At 39.0% G+C, this 15,358-nt stretch overlaps 2 protein-coding genes across 9 annotated transcripts in view; both read right to left on the bottom strand.

Annotated features, from left to right (window-relative positions):
• The window catches only part of LOC106871779 (steroid transmembrane transporter SLC22A24), a 59,278-nt gene that overhangs the window by 26,465 nt on the left and 17,455 nt on the right, over window positions 1-15,358 (bottom strand). For 2 of the 8 annotated variants that reach the window (XR_016243608.1, XM_089359628.1), the window contains exon 1: window positions 9,504-9,774. The exons of 4 other annotated variants lie outside the window; for them this stretch is intronic. Coding sequence is in view for 2 of the 4 variants with exons in the window: in XM_089359628.1 (XP_089215754.1) it covers window positions 9,504-9,681 (178 nt within the window). In the remaining 2 variants the exon portion in view is untranslated. Of the gene's footprint in view, window positions 1-4,039; window positions 4,270-9,503; window positions 9,775-15,358 lie in introns of those variants that run through there. 2 more of the 8 variants (XR_016243611.1, XM_089359631.1) reach the window with 2 other exon arrangements.
• LOC149133201 (uncharacterized) lies at window positions 5,311-7,350 on the bottom strand. The gene is made up of 3 exons (XM_089360649.1): window positions 6,778-7,350; window positions 5,730-6,124; window positions 5,311-5,618 (listed from the first exon to the last, which is right to left on the bottom strand). Exons 1-3 carry the CDS (start codon window positions 7,055-7,057, stop codon window positions 5,325-5,327), a joined length of 969 nt encoding a protein of 322 aa, XP_089216775.1. The 5' UTR covers window positions 7,058-7,350; the 3' UTR covers window positions 5,311-5,324.

Raw genomic sequence — 15,358 nt, 5'->3', positions numbered from 1 at the left:
AATTAAATTACACCGAAACACTGACAAATTTCTTAAGAATATACAGAGTCCCAATCCAAGTACAAATTCAGGGAAGTCTCCTGCAGAACTAATGATCACAAGAAGAATAAAATCCATTTTTGATAAGCTTTTACCAGAGAAAAAGAAAGACATAAAGGAAATACGAAAGAGCTCATGAAATACGTCGAGATAGGTCATAAAGTGCATTTCAAAATCTATAGAAACGGTAAAGAAGGCTGGGAAGATGGCCTTGCTACCAGAAGAATTAGAAGAATGATGTATCTAATTAAAGGATCACACGGTGAACATAAGAGACATACAAATCAGCTAAAGAAGAGGCAGACCCAAGATCAGGAAAAAATGCCCATGGAAGTATTCAGTGAAATATTCGATGTACTGGTACCAAAAGTAATAGAGTTTCGTAGAACCAGTATGAGAAGAAGAAAGCAGATCGAATACCTTGAGATACTAGCCAAGCGAAAGAGATAGTAATATATATATATTATTTTAAGGTAGCGAGCTGGCAGAAACGTTAGTACGCCGGGCGAAATGCTTAGCGGTATTTCGTCTGTCTTTATGTTCTGAGTTCAAATTCCTCCGAGGTTGACGTTGCCTTTCATCCTTTTGGAGTCGATAAATTAAGTACCAGTTACATACTGGGGTAGATCTAATCGATTGTCCCCCTTCCCAAAAATTTCGGGCTTTGTGCCTAGAGAAGAAATATATATATATCTTATATATATATTATCTTATCGATCCCGAAATAATGAAGGGCAAAATTTATCACTGCGGAATTTGAACTCAGAACGAAAAATTTGAACTCGGACGAAAAAGAAGACAGTAATATTGACATACATACATACATACATATATACATACATACATATATACGTACATACATATATGTTGTTGGCACAAAGTCGCTTACGACGTCGAGGGTTCCAGTTGATCCGATCAAGGGAACAGCCTGCTCGTGAAATTAACGTGCAAGTGGCTGAGCACTCCACAGACACGTGTACCCTTAACGTAGTTTTCGGGGATATTCAGCGTGACACAGTGTAACAAGGCTGACCCTTTGAATTACAGGCACAACAGAAACAGGAAGTAAGAGTGAGAGAAAGTTGTGGTGAAAGAGAACAGCAGGGTTCGCCACCATCCCCTGCCGGAGCCTCGTGGAGCTTTTAGGTGTTTTCACTCAATAAACACTCACAACGCCAGGTCTGGGAATCGAAACCGCGACCCTATGACCGCGAGTCCGCTGCGCTAACCACTGGGCCATTGCGCCTCCACACATACATACATACATATATACATACATACATACATATATGCATGCATACATATACATGCAAAAAATATACACACATTAAACAATTACATACATACATACATGCATGCATGCATGCATGCATACATGCATACATTCATACATACATACATACGTACATAAATACATAGAAGCATGCATACGTACACACAAACAGGTATACATACGGAAATACGTATGTACATAGTACGTACGTACATACATACATACATACATACATACAGCACATAAATACATATGCATGCATCTAGACATAAAAGCGCATCCATAAAACAAACATCCAAATCTGCGCATACACTAACACCAAATACTGCACACACACACATATGCACAAATACCTAGATGATGTTGATAAAAGTTCCAATGAAGGAGCCTTGACTCTATGTTAGAGTCCGGCTCTTTCTCTATGGACAAGAAATACAGAAATGAAACTGATTGATAACATACATACGTTCAAAAATACAACTCACTAGTAAATAGGAAGAATTGAAGATTTGCGCTTATAATGATTTCGGAAAGGCATCATATGACGAACTGAGAAAGATGAAAGCAACGCATGCATCCAAGTTGTGTTAGAATATTATCGATGTTGGTCGCATGTATCTCCATAATCAGATCAATGTTGTACTGGCTTAAGAACAATGAGTGAAGAGTAAAAAACTACATGAAATATGATAATAATGACCCGGGGATACAGAAGTTGATAGTGTAGTAATAAGATAGACAAACTGATACATAGATAACAGAGGTTTAAATAAAATTCTCTCTCTCTATTTCTCTCTCTCTCTCTCTCTCTCTCTCTCTATCTATCTATCTATATGAATATATAATCTATATAAGGGCATTATTATATAATAAAGCCTCACGCTTAGAGGGACTTAATAAGTCAAAACTACCAAAAGGAGGTTAGCTTTGAAGGTTGCCTTCCCTGCGATCGGTAAACATGTGCTTATTTTGGTAGTTTCGACTTATTAAGTCCCTCTAAGCGTGAGGCTTTATTTTATAATAATGCCCTTATATAGATTATATTATATATATTTATGGAGAAAAATGATGGTTTTTTTCCTTATGAGGTTTTTTTCACGCTGACTACTTGATAAATTCTTAAAAAGATTTTATCCTTATCTTATATTATATATGAATATATATATATATATATATATATATATATATATATATATATATATATATATATATATTAAGGACATTACTACGCGTAAATGCCCTTAATATAAATAAATATATTTAAAGGGAATAATTATAAATTTTTCCCTTATGAGGTTTTTTCACGCTGGCTACTTGAAAAATTCTAATAAAGATTTTATCCTATTTTAAAATTTTATGTGTGTGTGTGTGTGTGTGTGTGTGAGTGAGTGTGTGTGTGTGTGTAGATATCTACTACATATGTGAGAAATTCTGTCTCTAAGTGTGTTTGTGGGGTTGTTACCTAACTCCCCCTACATCGTTTTATCGATTTTGATGGAACTTGACACGTGAGTAAAACTCATGTCTGGAAACCTCATGGCATACTCAGATTGTTGAAAAAAATCGTTAATAGGCGCCCTGGAAGGGATCCTTATATATAGCCAAAGGAAATAACCCAGTCATATTCCTAAATTATTTGGTAAAAATGAAATTGTGTATGCTTTTTTCTTAGTACTTGAACTGTTAGAGTTATTTTCGCAATCTATCCAGTACAAACTTTAAACAAGTAAATAGTATTTTCCTAAACAATAGATCCACATATTTCGGTTAGTGACTTATTCATGAATATACCAACACTAGCGCTCCTGAGAGTAATATTCTGTGGGAACGCACAGAAGCCCTTTACAGAGTTATTTACTTTGAATTACTATTATCTAATATCTGATTAGCCTGTTATTACGATTTCACGATTTTAGTATACTTACCTTTTTAGTATTTCTTCCTATGTTCTATATACTCTGGGAACGCTTTAGCCCTTTTCGGGGCTACTTTATTTGAATTCTTACGATCGACCAACATCGATAATATTCTAGCAAAATTTAGAAGCAAGAATTGCTTTCATCTTTTCCAGTTTGTCATATCAAGCCTTTCCAAGATCATTATGAGCTCAAATTTTCAATTCTTCTTATTTGTTAGTGAGTTGTATTTTCCAGAAAATAATAATTTTGTATGTATGTATGTATGTATGTATGTATGTATGTATGTATGTATGTATGTATGTATGTATGTATGAATGAATGTACGTATGTATGTATGCATGTATGTATGTTTGTATGTATGTATTTATTTATTTCTGTATGTATGCCTGTTTGTGTGTACGTAAGCATGCTTCTATGTATGTATGTAATTTTTAATGTGTGTATATTTTTTGCATGTATATGTATGTATGTATGTATGTATTTATGTATGTATGTATGTATGTATATATGTATGTACGTATGTATGTATGCATGTATGTATGTTTGTATGTATGTATTTATTTATTTCTGTATGTATGCCTGTTTGTGTGTACGTAAGCATGCTTCTATGTATGTATGTAATTTTTAATGTGTGTATATTTTTTGCATGTATATGTATGTATATATCAATGTATGTATGTATGTATGTATTTATGTATGTATGTATATATGTATGTATGTATGTACGTATGTATGTATGTATGTATGTATGTCAATATTATTATCGTCTGTATGTTCTGAATTTAAATTCTGCCGAGATCTATTTTACCTTTCATTACTTGTGAGGCCGATATAAACGACTTGCTCCCCCAAAATACTTGCATTGTGCCAAAATATGAGCCTTTGTCTCCTTTATTTCGTCTTACGTTCAGCTTATCGATATCACTATTCTCGTAAAGATTTCCAGTTGATGCCATATCTTGCGGGTTTCAACGTCTATGGAGTCGAGTTCTTCTACAGACCAGTCGAATATCCCAAACGTTGGAATCAATACTGGTACTGAAAATACATTGTGAGATATTGTCTTGTTATAAGAAGAGAGTTCTAACTGCCATATTTTTCTAAGTCTAGCATAATATTTTCGATCACTTTATCTCTATTGAGTACCTTCGTATGATATGTCAATACCTAGGCATTACCTAAGTCAATACCTTTTCTAAGAGGGACAGGAGAGATACTGAGTCCATTGATACACAGGCTTTGAGCCTGGAGTAGGGGCTGCTTTTCCCTGTCCAACAATCAAACATGAACATTTATTTTGGTTAAAATCCATTCCTATGTCAGCTGAAAATGTTATTAATTCCACTGCTTTTTTTTGGCATTGTTAACACTTTAAGCATAAATCTTGAGGTTTTCAGCATAGAAATTATGGCTTACGTTAATATCTCTAGTAGTTGCAGAACTTTGCATGCAACCATTTGATTTTTGTTGCAGGAATGATAATAGATTTAATGCCAAGATGAGCAGAATTACAGAAAGGTTATCTCTTTGGAATATTCCCTTTGAAAAATATTCATAACATTAAAGACGATCGTTCCACTCCCAGTTCTAACTGAAAGAATTGTTGCCCATGTTTTTGTAAGCCTCTGAATGGCAGTAATTAAGGTTGTATCTGGCACGTTTGCCAAATGGAGACGCATCAGCAGCCATGAGTAAGAAGAGAGTCGAATGCCATCATATAATCAAGTTATACCTTTGTAATGCTCCTATGACGTTTTTTTTCATTTTCATTTTTACCTTCAGATAGTCACATTTATCTATAAATAGTTGTTAGACACATGCCCACATTCCCTTCTTTTCACCGACATACTCATCAATCCCTATGCTATTGGACTTACAATGATCCTGGAGGAATTGCTTGGGTCAGCTTTTGTATAGTTTGCACATAGTCCTTAGGCAAGCAATGTGTGTATATTTTTCAATAATACAGTCAAAACGAACTTTTATACATTTTTTTGATTTGGAAAACATTTATTGAAACGTTGAATGCTTGGACATCAAAAAGAAAAATCATCTTCGTGAGAAGGTTCTCTGTTGCACCAATTTTTTTCAAATCATGTTTTGCAAAGTTGTTCATCCGGCTCCCACGTCGTACAATCGGTATTTCGTAACAAAGTTTTCGACCTTATAAGAGCATTAAGCGTAGAAGTTTTCAAGCAATTTCGATTTTTAGTTTTGATATTGTGGAAAACAGAGAAAATTCTTTCTGACGATGCAGAGGAGTATGGTAAAGAAAGAAGACCGAGCATAAAGGATGACAACAGTGGATAGCGGAACTCATCACCACATTTCTCTTGTGAAACAGCAAACCAAGTTTTCTGGCTCGTTATACGGGATGGAAGAACAACCTTGAACCGTCAAGTGGCGCCATTCCTGAATAATTTCTTCGAAATCTTTTTCATCTCAAAGACTTAGGAATCGCCTTCCTTCAATTACGTTGGTTGGGTCCAACGCCTCTAGTAATCCCAAATTGTTCTGCATATCGCAAACCGCACGAGCATTTGATTTGAAAGACTGACGAAGAATCGTAGTATATTCTGTCGGAAAGTCAACAATTCATGAGAGGCAATGCTAGTGGCATTTTCGTATAAAATTCTCTCAGCTACAGCGCCAAAGTAGATATAATCTAACAGTTGGTGTGTCGCTGCATCGTTAACATTAATCTCACAAACATTGATGACAGAAAGTAAGTCAGGTCTGATGAAATTGCTCAAAATTCCCTTCATTCTAGCGTTGATGGCTCTTTTAAGCTTATGCAACCGATAGCCTTCGGCCTGGAATTCCAGATAAAGTTTGTTAACGTTTTTTTTTTTATGAAAGAGAGAAATGCTAAATACATCTTTGTAAGAGGATTCTTCATTTCAGTGAGAATTCGTCGAGCCGTAATCGGACACTCACCCTCTAATGTTGCTTGTGTGAAATATGTCAGCAGTGTTGGCCACTGCTCTAAAATGCGCAGCACAACTTGATTGAGAGACAGCCATCTAGTGCAGCTTGCATGCAGAATTTTGTGAGGATCAATTGAAGCTGTTTTCTGCAGATCTTTGAATTCATTGATACGCTTAGGACTGTGACCAAAACTACTTGTCAATTCTTCTACAGAATTCGGTAATTCATTGCACGTGTTTGATAAACATAAGTGTAAAGAATGACAAACTTGCACAAAAAAATCTGGCCTGTTCTGCTTCAACAAGTACTGAACGCCTCCTTTGCTTCCCATCATAACATTTGCATTATCACAGGTGAAACCTATCAAATTTTCCAGAGGAATCGCGTGTTCGTTTATAAATGATAGAAGCTAGCTGTATATACTCGTAGCACTGCAATCCTGTATTTCTATAAGTGTAAGAAAATCGTTGACTTTGACTGTCTTTTGAATTTCAACGTCATAATATCTGGAAACCAGGACAAGTTGTTTTAGTGTTGAAACATCAGTTGTTTCATCAATAAAGAGTGAGAATCTTGATGAATGAAGTCTTTTTAATTAAGCGGTGAAGCCGTAGGGGCCAATGACTTTAAGCAATATGTGTGTGCCTTTCGTTCGGGCACACTTTGCATCCTGGGCGATTTTAGAATCAGGACAGGCGTTTGCAACAAGGACAGGTAAGTGGTCCAAAATCGAAATTGGGAGATTATGCTCAGCAACAAATGCACAGTATTTTAATTCAGCAGCTGCTACTTTCTTGGAATGTGAAGAAAATGATGAGGCCTCGAAATAATTGGTCAACATTTTTGCTTTATTTGCTTCACTTGCATTCTTGCGGTGTTTTCTGTCTGGTAGTGTCATAATATTTGGCTCAAACTACCGGCAATTTCACACTTGCATAATATGCATTTGCCTTTAGCTGTATCGTTCTTGCCTTGCTCCAACCAACTAGAAAAATTTTCATCGCACAATAATTTTTGTGGAAGTTTCCTTTCATACGATCCTCATCTAGCCTTCTTCTTATTTGGTGCTTCACATTCATCTGAGGAATGTTCTGTTTTCAAAGTTCTATCACTCATATCTTGCTCCAGTTATAGTTCTGTAAGATTTATTTGAATTAATCAAATTATTAAACACATTACATACCGTTTAAAATCCGGGTTAAGAAATTTATGTTTTTGTTCAGACTGATACGGCGGGATTGTATATATAAGCACTATAAAATTGAGTCTAATTTATCAGACTTTCAAAAAATTAATCACGTACCTTCAGTCTGTGAGAAAACTTCTTGTGTTATGACAGCTATGGCGTAGTAAACAAGGTGTATATACGTTCACCCCAAATTACAGCCGCCCTTGATCTCATTAGTCAATGCGTGCGTGCACGCAGACGCGTTTGCGAAAGCAGACCGGACGTTCTATTATTTTTATTAAGCTCACAAACACGCATATGTGAAAAATCAATCAATCAATGCGTCAAAACCTGAATTTGAAAAACCAACGGCAAGATCACTAAAACGTACAGTAAATTCGTCTGAACGCACAGCGCATCAAAATTTTGGCCAAAACGTACAGGTTTGTACGAACGTACAGTCCTTCCTCTTACACAAGTTTCGGCAAAAGAATGACGACTTGATTAATGCTTGGTAGTGAGGAGAAGCTTCCTACGAGGAATGCGTCCACGAGGACTACACTGATTCAAACTTCGGTGAGCTGTTTGGGCGGATACATATATGTATTTATGTATTTATGTTTATTTATGTATATCTATATATGTTAAAGTATGCGTATATATGTGAGTTTTTTCGATTTTTAATGTTTTTTATATGTTTATATTTGGATATTTTAAATTAACTTCACGAACTTTATAAAAAATTTCTGAAGAGGCCTAGAGAATCATCCATGTACCTTTATTTCATCCATTTCATCTATCAATTACTTCAGCCTACTGGAGTTATATAGATAGAATGAAGCATATCACCTCTAGACTGAAACAGCTGTAAGTCATTGTCCCATTTTCGGTCACTAGATGTCCTTTTTAATTACTGATATGACATAATATGGCGCATGTGTTTGTATATTGTTATTATTGTCCTCTTAACAAATAAACAGGTAAATTGACACTATACAATGTCTGAAAGTTGATGAATATCACCTATTCCCCTCCATTTTCTTATTGCTATATAAATTAAGGGTAAATATCCTTTTACCCTCACCCATTTATTGCACTTGGTAATATGAAGGAAAACACTAGTGTAATAATAATTGGGTATTCTTCCGGCAGTATATTGGATAGATATTATCCCTTAGTGGGTTGGATTCACAACCCCTAACTTTCTTGGATTTATATATATAATAATAATAATAATAATAATAATAATAATAATAATAATAATAATAATAATAATACAAATGATATATAAGCATATGCATGTATACATACATATATGTACATACCTACATCTACATGTATATATAGATGCATATCCGGGTACAGGGCATTAGAAAGGTAAACGGGGACATAAAAACAAAACGGACTTTGTTTACAGACAACAGAACGAACACATTGGAAAACAAACAAGCCACTTGGAATTATCCCTTCATCAGCTGCCTCTATTCTAAAACTAGGCGTTTCGAAGATACGGCATGACGCACTCTTAGAATAGTTTCTTCCTGAGTAGTGGATCAACCCACTAAACAGAGGATTCCAAGGTAGCAAACACAGACCAAGACAGGAAAAATTGGACAGTGAAAACAAGATTAAAAAGCCGTAGGGCCAAACGCGATGGGATATTGAACGCTGTAGATATGACGAAGCTGAACGGAGAAATAGCAGTTTTCGTCTCGCCTTTACGCTGGCTGGGGTGAAAAAGGAAGTGTGACCAAAGGTCACATGTGAGCAAATAGGAGTGGTAGAGGGAGGAAGTGGAGAAGCAAGGACAACAGAAGGAAGCAGAGTGGGAGGGGGAGATAGGTAAGGAGAAAGAAAGAAAGATAGATAGATAGATAGATAGATAGAGAGAGAGAGAGAGAGAGAGAGAGAGAGAGAGAGTGAGAGAGAGTGAGAGAGAGATAGAGATATATGTATATATGTATGCATAGATACATACATGCAAACAAACGTACACATACACAAATACATATATGTACATCCATCCATCCATACATACATACATACATACATACATACATACATACATACATACATACATACGTACGTACATACATACGTACATAAAAAATACATAATTGCGTTGATACATAGAAAATTCTTTTCTAAACATAATTTTCGGGAAAAGACAACTCACTTGTAAAGACGAAGAAATTAACGTTATTCAAAATAATGATAGTGGCGAAGCACCAAATGGCTAACTGAGAAAGATGGAACAAATTTTTGCTTCCAAGTTGTTTAAGAACCTTGTTGATGTCGTCTGCAGGAATCTCCATGATCTTGACAGACAAAGGACGTCTTGTTCCAACAAACATAAATGAAATGTAAATGCCTACACGAACTAAGAGACGGAGATAAAGCTTTTGAAGTGAGTAAGAAAGAGAGTTAAAAATAAATTCATCATTAGGTAAAATGATATCATACATACATGTATATATACATAGTAATGTCCTTAATATATATATATATATATATATATATATATATATATATATATATATATATATATATATATATATATTTGCATGTATTTATCTCGCTGTGTCTGAGAGAGTATAATTATATGTATACACACGCACGAACCATATATTAAACACACCAACAGCACACCTCTATACAACTACTAGAGGAATTAATATACATCCTTTAATTTTCAAGTGTGTTTCGCTTGCACACACACACGCATACATATATACATACACACACACATACGCGCATACACATACGCGCATACACATACACGTGCATACACATACACGCAGTACACATATGCACAAGCATGAAGTAAAAATAACTGACATATATATATATATATATATATATATATATATATATATATATATACATATATATATATATATATATATATATCTACACACACGTATATAAATATTCGTGCATTGATAGATAAACACACGGATACCCATGTATATGTGTGTATGGGTGTGTGTGTGTGTGTGTGTGTGTGTGTCTGTGTGTGTCTGTGTGTGCATATACAAATATATAACTTCTTGTATTTTTTCTGACCGTGTATACACATATCTATACATATACGTATATATATATATATATATATATATATATATATATATATATATATATATATATATATATATATATATATATATATATATACATATATATATATATATGTATATATATATCAAAAATATAAATAAGAAATATATATATATCTAGCAAAACTGTCCGATGAACGGGAACCTGAAACTCAGAGTAACGGTTTTTTTGTTATATTTCTGCTGCTTTTAAATAAAGTATATATATATATATATATATATATATATATATATATATATGCATATACACATACGTATATGTACATACATCTATAAGTATATATATATATATATATGCATACGAGTACACGGAATATGAACAATTTTTTGAAGAGAGAGAGAGTGTGTGTGTGTGTGTGTGTGTGTGTGTGTGTGTGTGTGTATGTGTGTGTGTGTGTATGTGTGTGTGTGTATGTGTGTGTGTGTTAGGTGTGATGTACAGATATTGTATATTGAGAAAAAAGGTCGCCAGAATTTTGGGAAAAAACTCATTTTATTTATTCATTATTATTAACGCTTTCGTTCGTTTCTCGAACTTGTCAAATAGAATTTTGTGATTGTACAAACAGCTTGTTTTTTTTTTATATAAAACAAATGTTTTTTTTGTTTTGGGGGGTTTTGCTTAGAAGAGAACATTGTTTTTTTTTAGAGGGTGAGGCTCTATGGAAATGGAGATAGATAGATAAAAAGATAGGTAGGTAGACAGCTTGATAGATAGATAGGTTTCTTTATTAGCCACACAGGGCTCAACACAGAGGGGACAAAATACAAATGTAGAGTTTTTCTTTTCGAGGGGGTCGAAAACAAAGCAGAAAAAAAAACAAAAGTGGGGACAACGATGAAAAAAAACATCGCAAAACGTTTGGGGTATTTACAGAAAATACGAAATAATACAAAAAATTCCCAATAAATGGGGAGGTTATCCGTGGAAAGAAAAACCTACGAAAAGACCACGGTAACCTCGGTCTTTAGCGTCACAGTTTGTTAAATAAAATTTCTTTTATTTAAGCAAGAAACGTGAGTAACTCTCTGTTTACAAAATTTTAAAACGTTTTATAGAATCATGGTCAAGGTGGCTTCGTCATTTATACGTGCCATTCTTGCTACATGTATCCATCTTTTTTCGAAACATTTGCTAGACAACACTTGCCTCTCTACTCTCACCTTCCTTTTCAAGTGATACTTGAAAAAGTTGATGAGAGATTGACCAGAGAGGAAAGTATTTGTCTCTAATCCTTTCAGACGCGTCCACCAGATGCATTCTTTGGCCATAGCCACAAGTACGATAAATACAGCTCTTCCTTCCCGTTTAAAAGAAGTAGGCGTGACGATATTGACGATAGACTCGGTTGATAAACCGACTCGTCCCACACGCGACAGCAGTCGTTCGACATAAGCCCACAGCTCCGAAATGGTTGGACACTGCACGAGTGCGTGCAGAACGGTTTCATCGCTCTGACCGCATCTCGGGCAGGTCGGCCCCGCATTTCGCGAGCCGTGTCTATAGAGCTTATCCCGAACGGGTAGCGCCTCTCGGTAACACTGCCAGGCCAGGGATCTCTGGAAGTTGTCCATAGGTCCCGGCCCGAAAGTCGTCCTGAACAGGCGGGTCAGGTATTCCTCGTCGACGCCCAGGTTCGCCCCGAGATCGTCGTCGTACCTGCCCTCCACTAATCCCCTATAGAATGACTTCGTTGTGATGCAGCCGCTCAAGGTCGACCCGGGACGGCAAAGTTGTTGCAGAGCAACGCGACACTCACGGTGCCATTCGCCATTCCTCGGCCTCTTTTTGATCCACGACTGCAGCTCGGTCATGGAGACGAGCTGCGGGAAAGCGCGTCGCACAAACGGCGACCACACCTGCTCACCGTCGTCTACGTAGAGCCGGAGATGTCGCAGTCTCAGCGCATGTCTGCGCATCATCAACCACGGCATGCCCAGCCCTCCTTTCAGCGGGTGTTGGCAACAAACGGATCGCCTCACCATCGGAACGCTTCCTTTCCACAAAAAGCGGAAGAGGATGCGCTCCATTTCGGTGATGGCGCGATCGGGACAAGGCACGACGGTCAGGCGGTATTCGATGACGGACGCGATGTACGCGTTCGCCACCTCCGCCCGACCTTTTAGGGACAGCTTCCTCTCGGACCATTGCCGGCAGAGAGTGGCCACCCTACTCGTTATCTCGTCCCAGTTCTTCTCCGTTTGCAGATCCGGACCGAACCAGACTCCGAGCAACTTGACCGGACCGTCCGTCCAGCGTCCCACTACTGAGGCGCTGCCGGACGGTATGGGCTTGCTTCTCCAGGTGCCGAGCAGCAAACCCACCGACTTATCCCGGTTGATTTTCGCTCCCGTCACCGCTTCGTAGTCTTTCAGCGTCTCGCCGACAAGCTCGATGTGCTCGTGGCTAGACGCTATGACGGTGACGTCGTCCGCGTATGCCGACACGCTCGTCCCGCACCCCAGTTCTCGCGGGATGCCCCTCAGCGTCGCCAGCTTCCGCAGTAGTGGCTCGAGAGTCAATACGTACAGGAGCGGCGAGAGGGGGCATCCCTGACGGACCGAACGTGCAATGTCGAAGGGTCCCGATAGACGTCCATTGACGCGAACAACCGAACGGATGCCTGTGTACAAGGCAGCCATCCAGCCGCGGAAAACGGGACCGAAGCCGCTTCGAGGACGGCCTCCAAGTATCGATGGTCTACCCTATCGAAAGCTTTGGATTGATCCAAATTGACCAGGGCCCCACCCATGCCAGGTTCCTTAACTACCCTCTCTATGATGTAGCGCATCAGATGGAGGTTGTCATGGATGCTCCGACCCGGCACGGCACACGTCTGCTCCGTGCCGACCAGTTTCTCGATGACAAGCGCCAACCGCTTGGCTAACACCTTGGCCAAAATTTTCATGTCTGCATTGAGCAGAGTGATGGGCCTAAAGTTATCTATGGCGTCCCCCTTGTTTGGATCTTTCTTCAGCAGCGTTACCGCTCCTCGGCTCACAAAACCGGGAATGCTCCCGTTCTGCTGCCAGTTGCAGTACACGGCCGCCAAGACTTCTCCAAACAAGTCTGGCATACAGTTGTAAAGCTCGTAGGGTAGACCATCCAAACCCGGAGATTTGTCCGTCGAGCAACCCACCATCGCGTCCCTCACCTCCTCCGCCGTGATGACCCCTTCGCAGCACTCCGCCTCTCTTGCCGAGAGTCGTGGCAAGCTGTGCAGGTAGGCACTAAAGTCCACCCTACCTTCTCGCTCGCCACTCCTCCCGAACAGTCGGGAAAAATGCCGCTGAAACGCCTCGCACATCTTGCTCGGCTCGAGCAATTCGCGCCCCTGTTCGTCTACCAGAGACCGGATGGTGGCTCTGTTACCCCGCTGCGCCTCCGCCACCCGGGCCTCTCGTGCGGCTCCAACACCTTCATTCCTCAGAGCACGCATCCTTGCCCTGACAGCACACCCTTCGTGTTTAGCATTGAAGTGTTGGTCGAGGGCCAACCTCGCCGCTAAAACGTCGGATGCGATGCCTCTTCTAACTTTATCACTAGCTCCCCCTCTACTCTGTTCCTCTCTACAGCTAGTGCCCTGCTATACCTTATTGCTTCCGCCCTTAATGCTCTCTTGAGGGCAAACCACCATTTGTTGTTGACGATGGCTCTCGTCAAAGCCCTCTTTACTAACGTGCTAATCCGGTCTCTGAAAACCTGTCTCGACGGGAAAGACGCGTTTAGTTTCCAGTAACCGGGACCCTGTCTATGTGCCTTATCTAAGTCTAGCGTACACGTCACAAGTTTGTGATCCGTGTAGCTGACTATGTGGAACTGTGGACATCCTAAACTATCTCTATCTCTTGTCCTACACACTATCCTATCTAGATACGATCTCGACGACCCAATGCGGTTGCTCCAAGTCCACGTTGGCACATTTGGGTGGTCGAGTCGGTACCTGTCAGACAACTGGAAGCGTCTGAGCAGGTCTATGAGGCCTTTGCATCCTCTTCTAGTTTTGTCACTCCCCACGTAGTCTAGATGCGTGTCCAAGGTAGCATTCCAATCCCCCACTAAAAGTAAGGGACGAGACGTTCCCAGGAATACTTCTAGACGTCGAAAGAAGTCTGACCGACCTGTTAAAGGAGGCACATAAACTGCCAGCAACCGAAAAGCGCCTCCATCGCTGCCGTCCACATCTAGGACAACCAGTCTACCCTCCGGGTCCGTAAATATCGTCTTTACTTGGAGATCCAGACTCTTGCGAAAAAGAACCGCCGTGCCACTACCGCCCATCCTCGGCAGACAGGGAGAAAAATAAATGTTAAACTGTCCGCCAAACATGGACTTTAGGGCCCGCGGTTCATGGAGTCTGGTCTCACTAATGGCTATGATATCCACACAACCAATCTTCACCATGATTCTATTTATACGTGTGCTTTAAAGCACAAAACAAAAGAACAGAAAGTTACTTACCGTTCGAAAGTTTTGTTTCCTCCTTGGATTTTTCACCAAGGAGGCTATTGTACAATTTCTTGCACAAATATTTCTGGAATCCCCCTACCGAGTTGGGGTAGAGGGATTTTATTGTGTTGTGTAATGCTGGTGTTACATGATAAATTTTAATATGTTTTGGCGGTGTTGTGCGTGGGTGGTTGTTTGTTTTGATGTCGTTATTTGTGATGTTTGTTTTAGAGTTGATGTAATTCATCAACTCTGTGTTTGTAGTGTCTATTGCTGTTAGCATTGTTTTTGGTGTGTTAGCATTGGTGTTTATCGTGTAGGCGTTGGGAGTGTTTTCGGGAGATGTGAATCTCCCTGCTTTGTTGTTGTTCGTTTTTCTTTTTTTGCTCCTCTTCCTCCTTCCTTTTTGGGCAATTTTCCATTCCTCAGTACTTGACTCGTCTTCAGATGAAAACTCTGAGGAAT

The sequence above is a fragment of the Octopus bimaculoides genome, chromosome 11 (assembly GCF_046866305.1).
Source record: "Octopus bimaculoides isolate indiv1 chromosome 11, ASM4686630v1, whole genome shotgun sequence".
Taxonomy (NCBI): Eukaryota; Metazoa; Mollusca; class Cephalopoda; order Octopoda; family Octopodidae; genus Octopus; species Octopus bimaculoides.
Note: the sequence above shows the minus strand (reverse complement) of the source record. Positions and strands in the feature narration are given on the sequence as shown.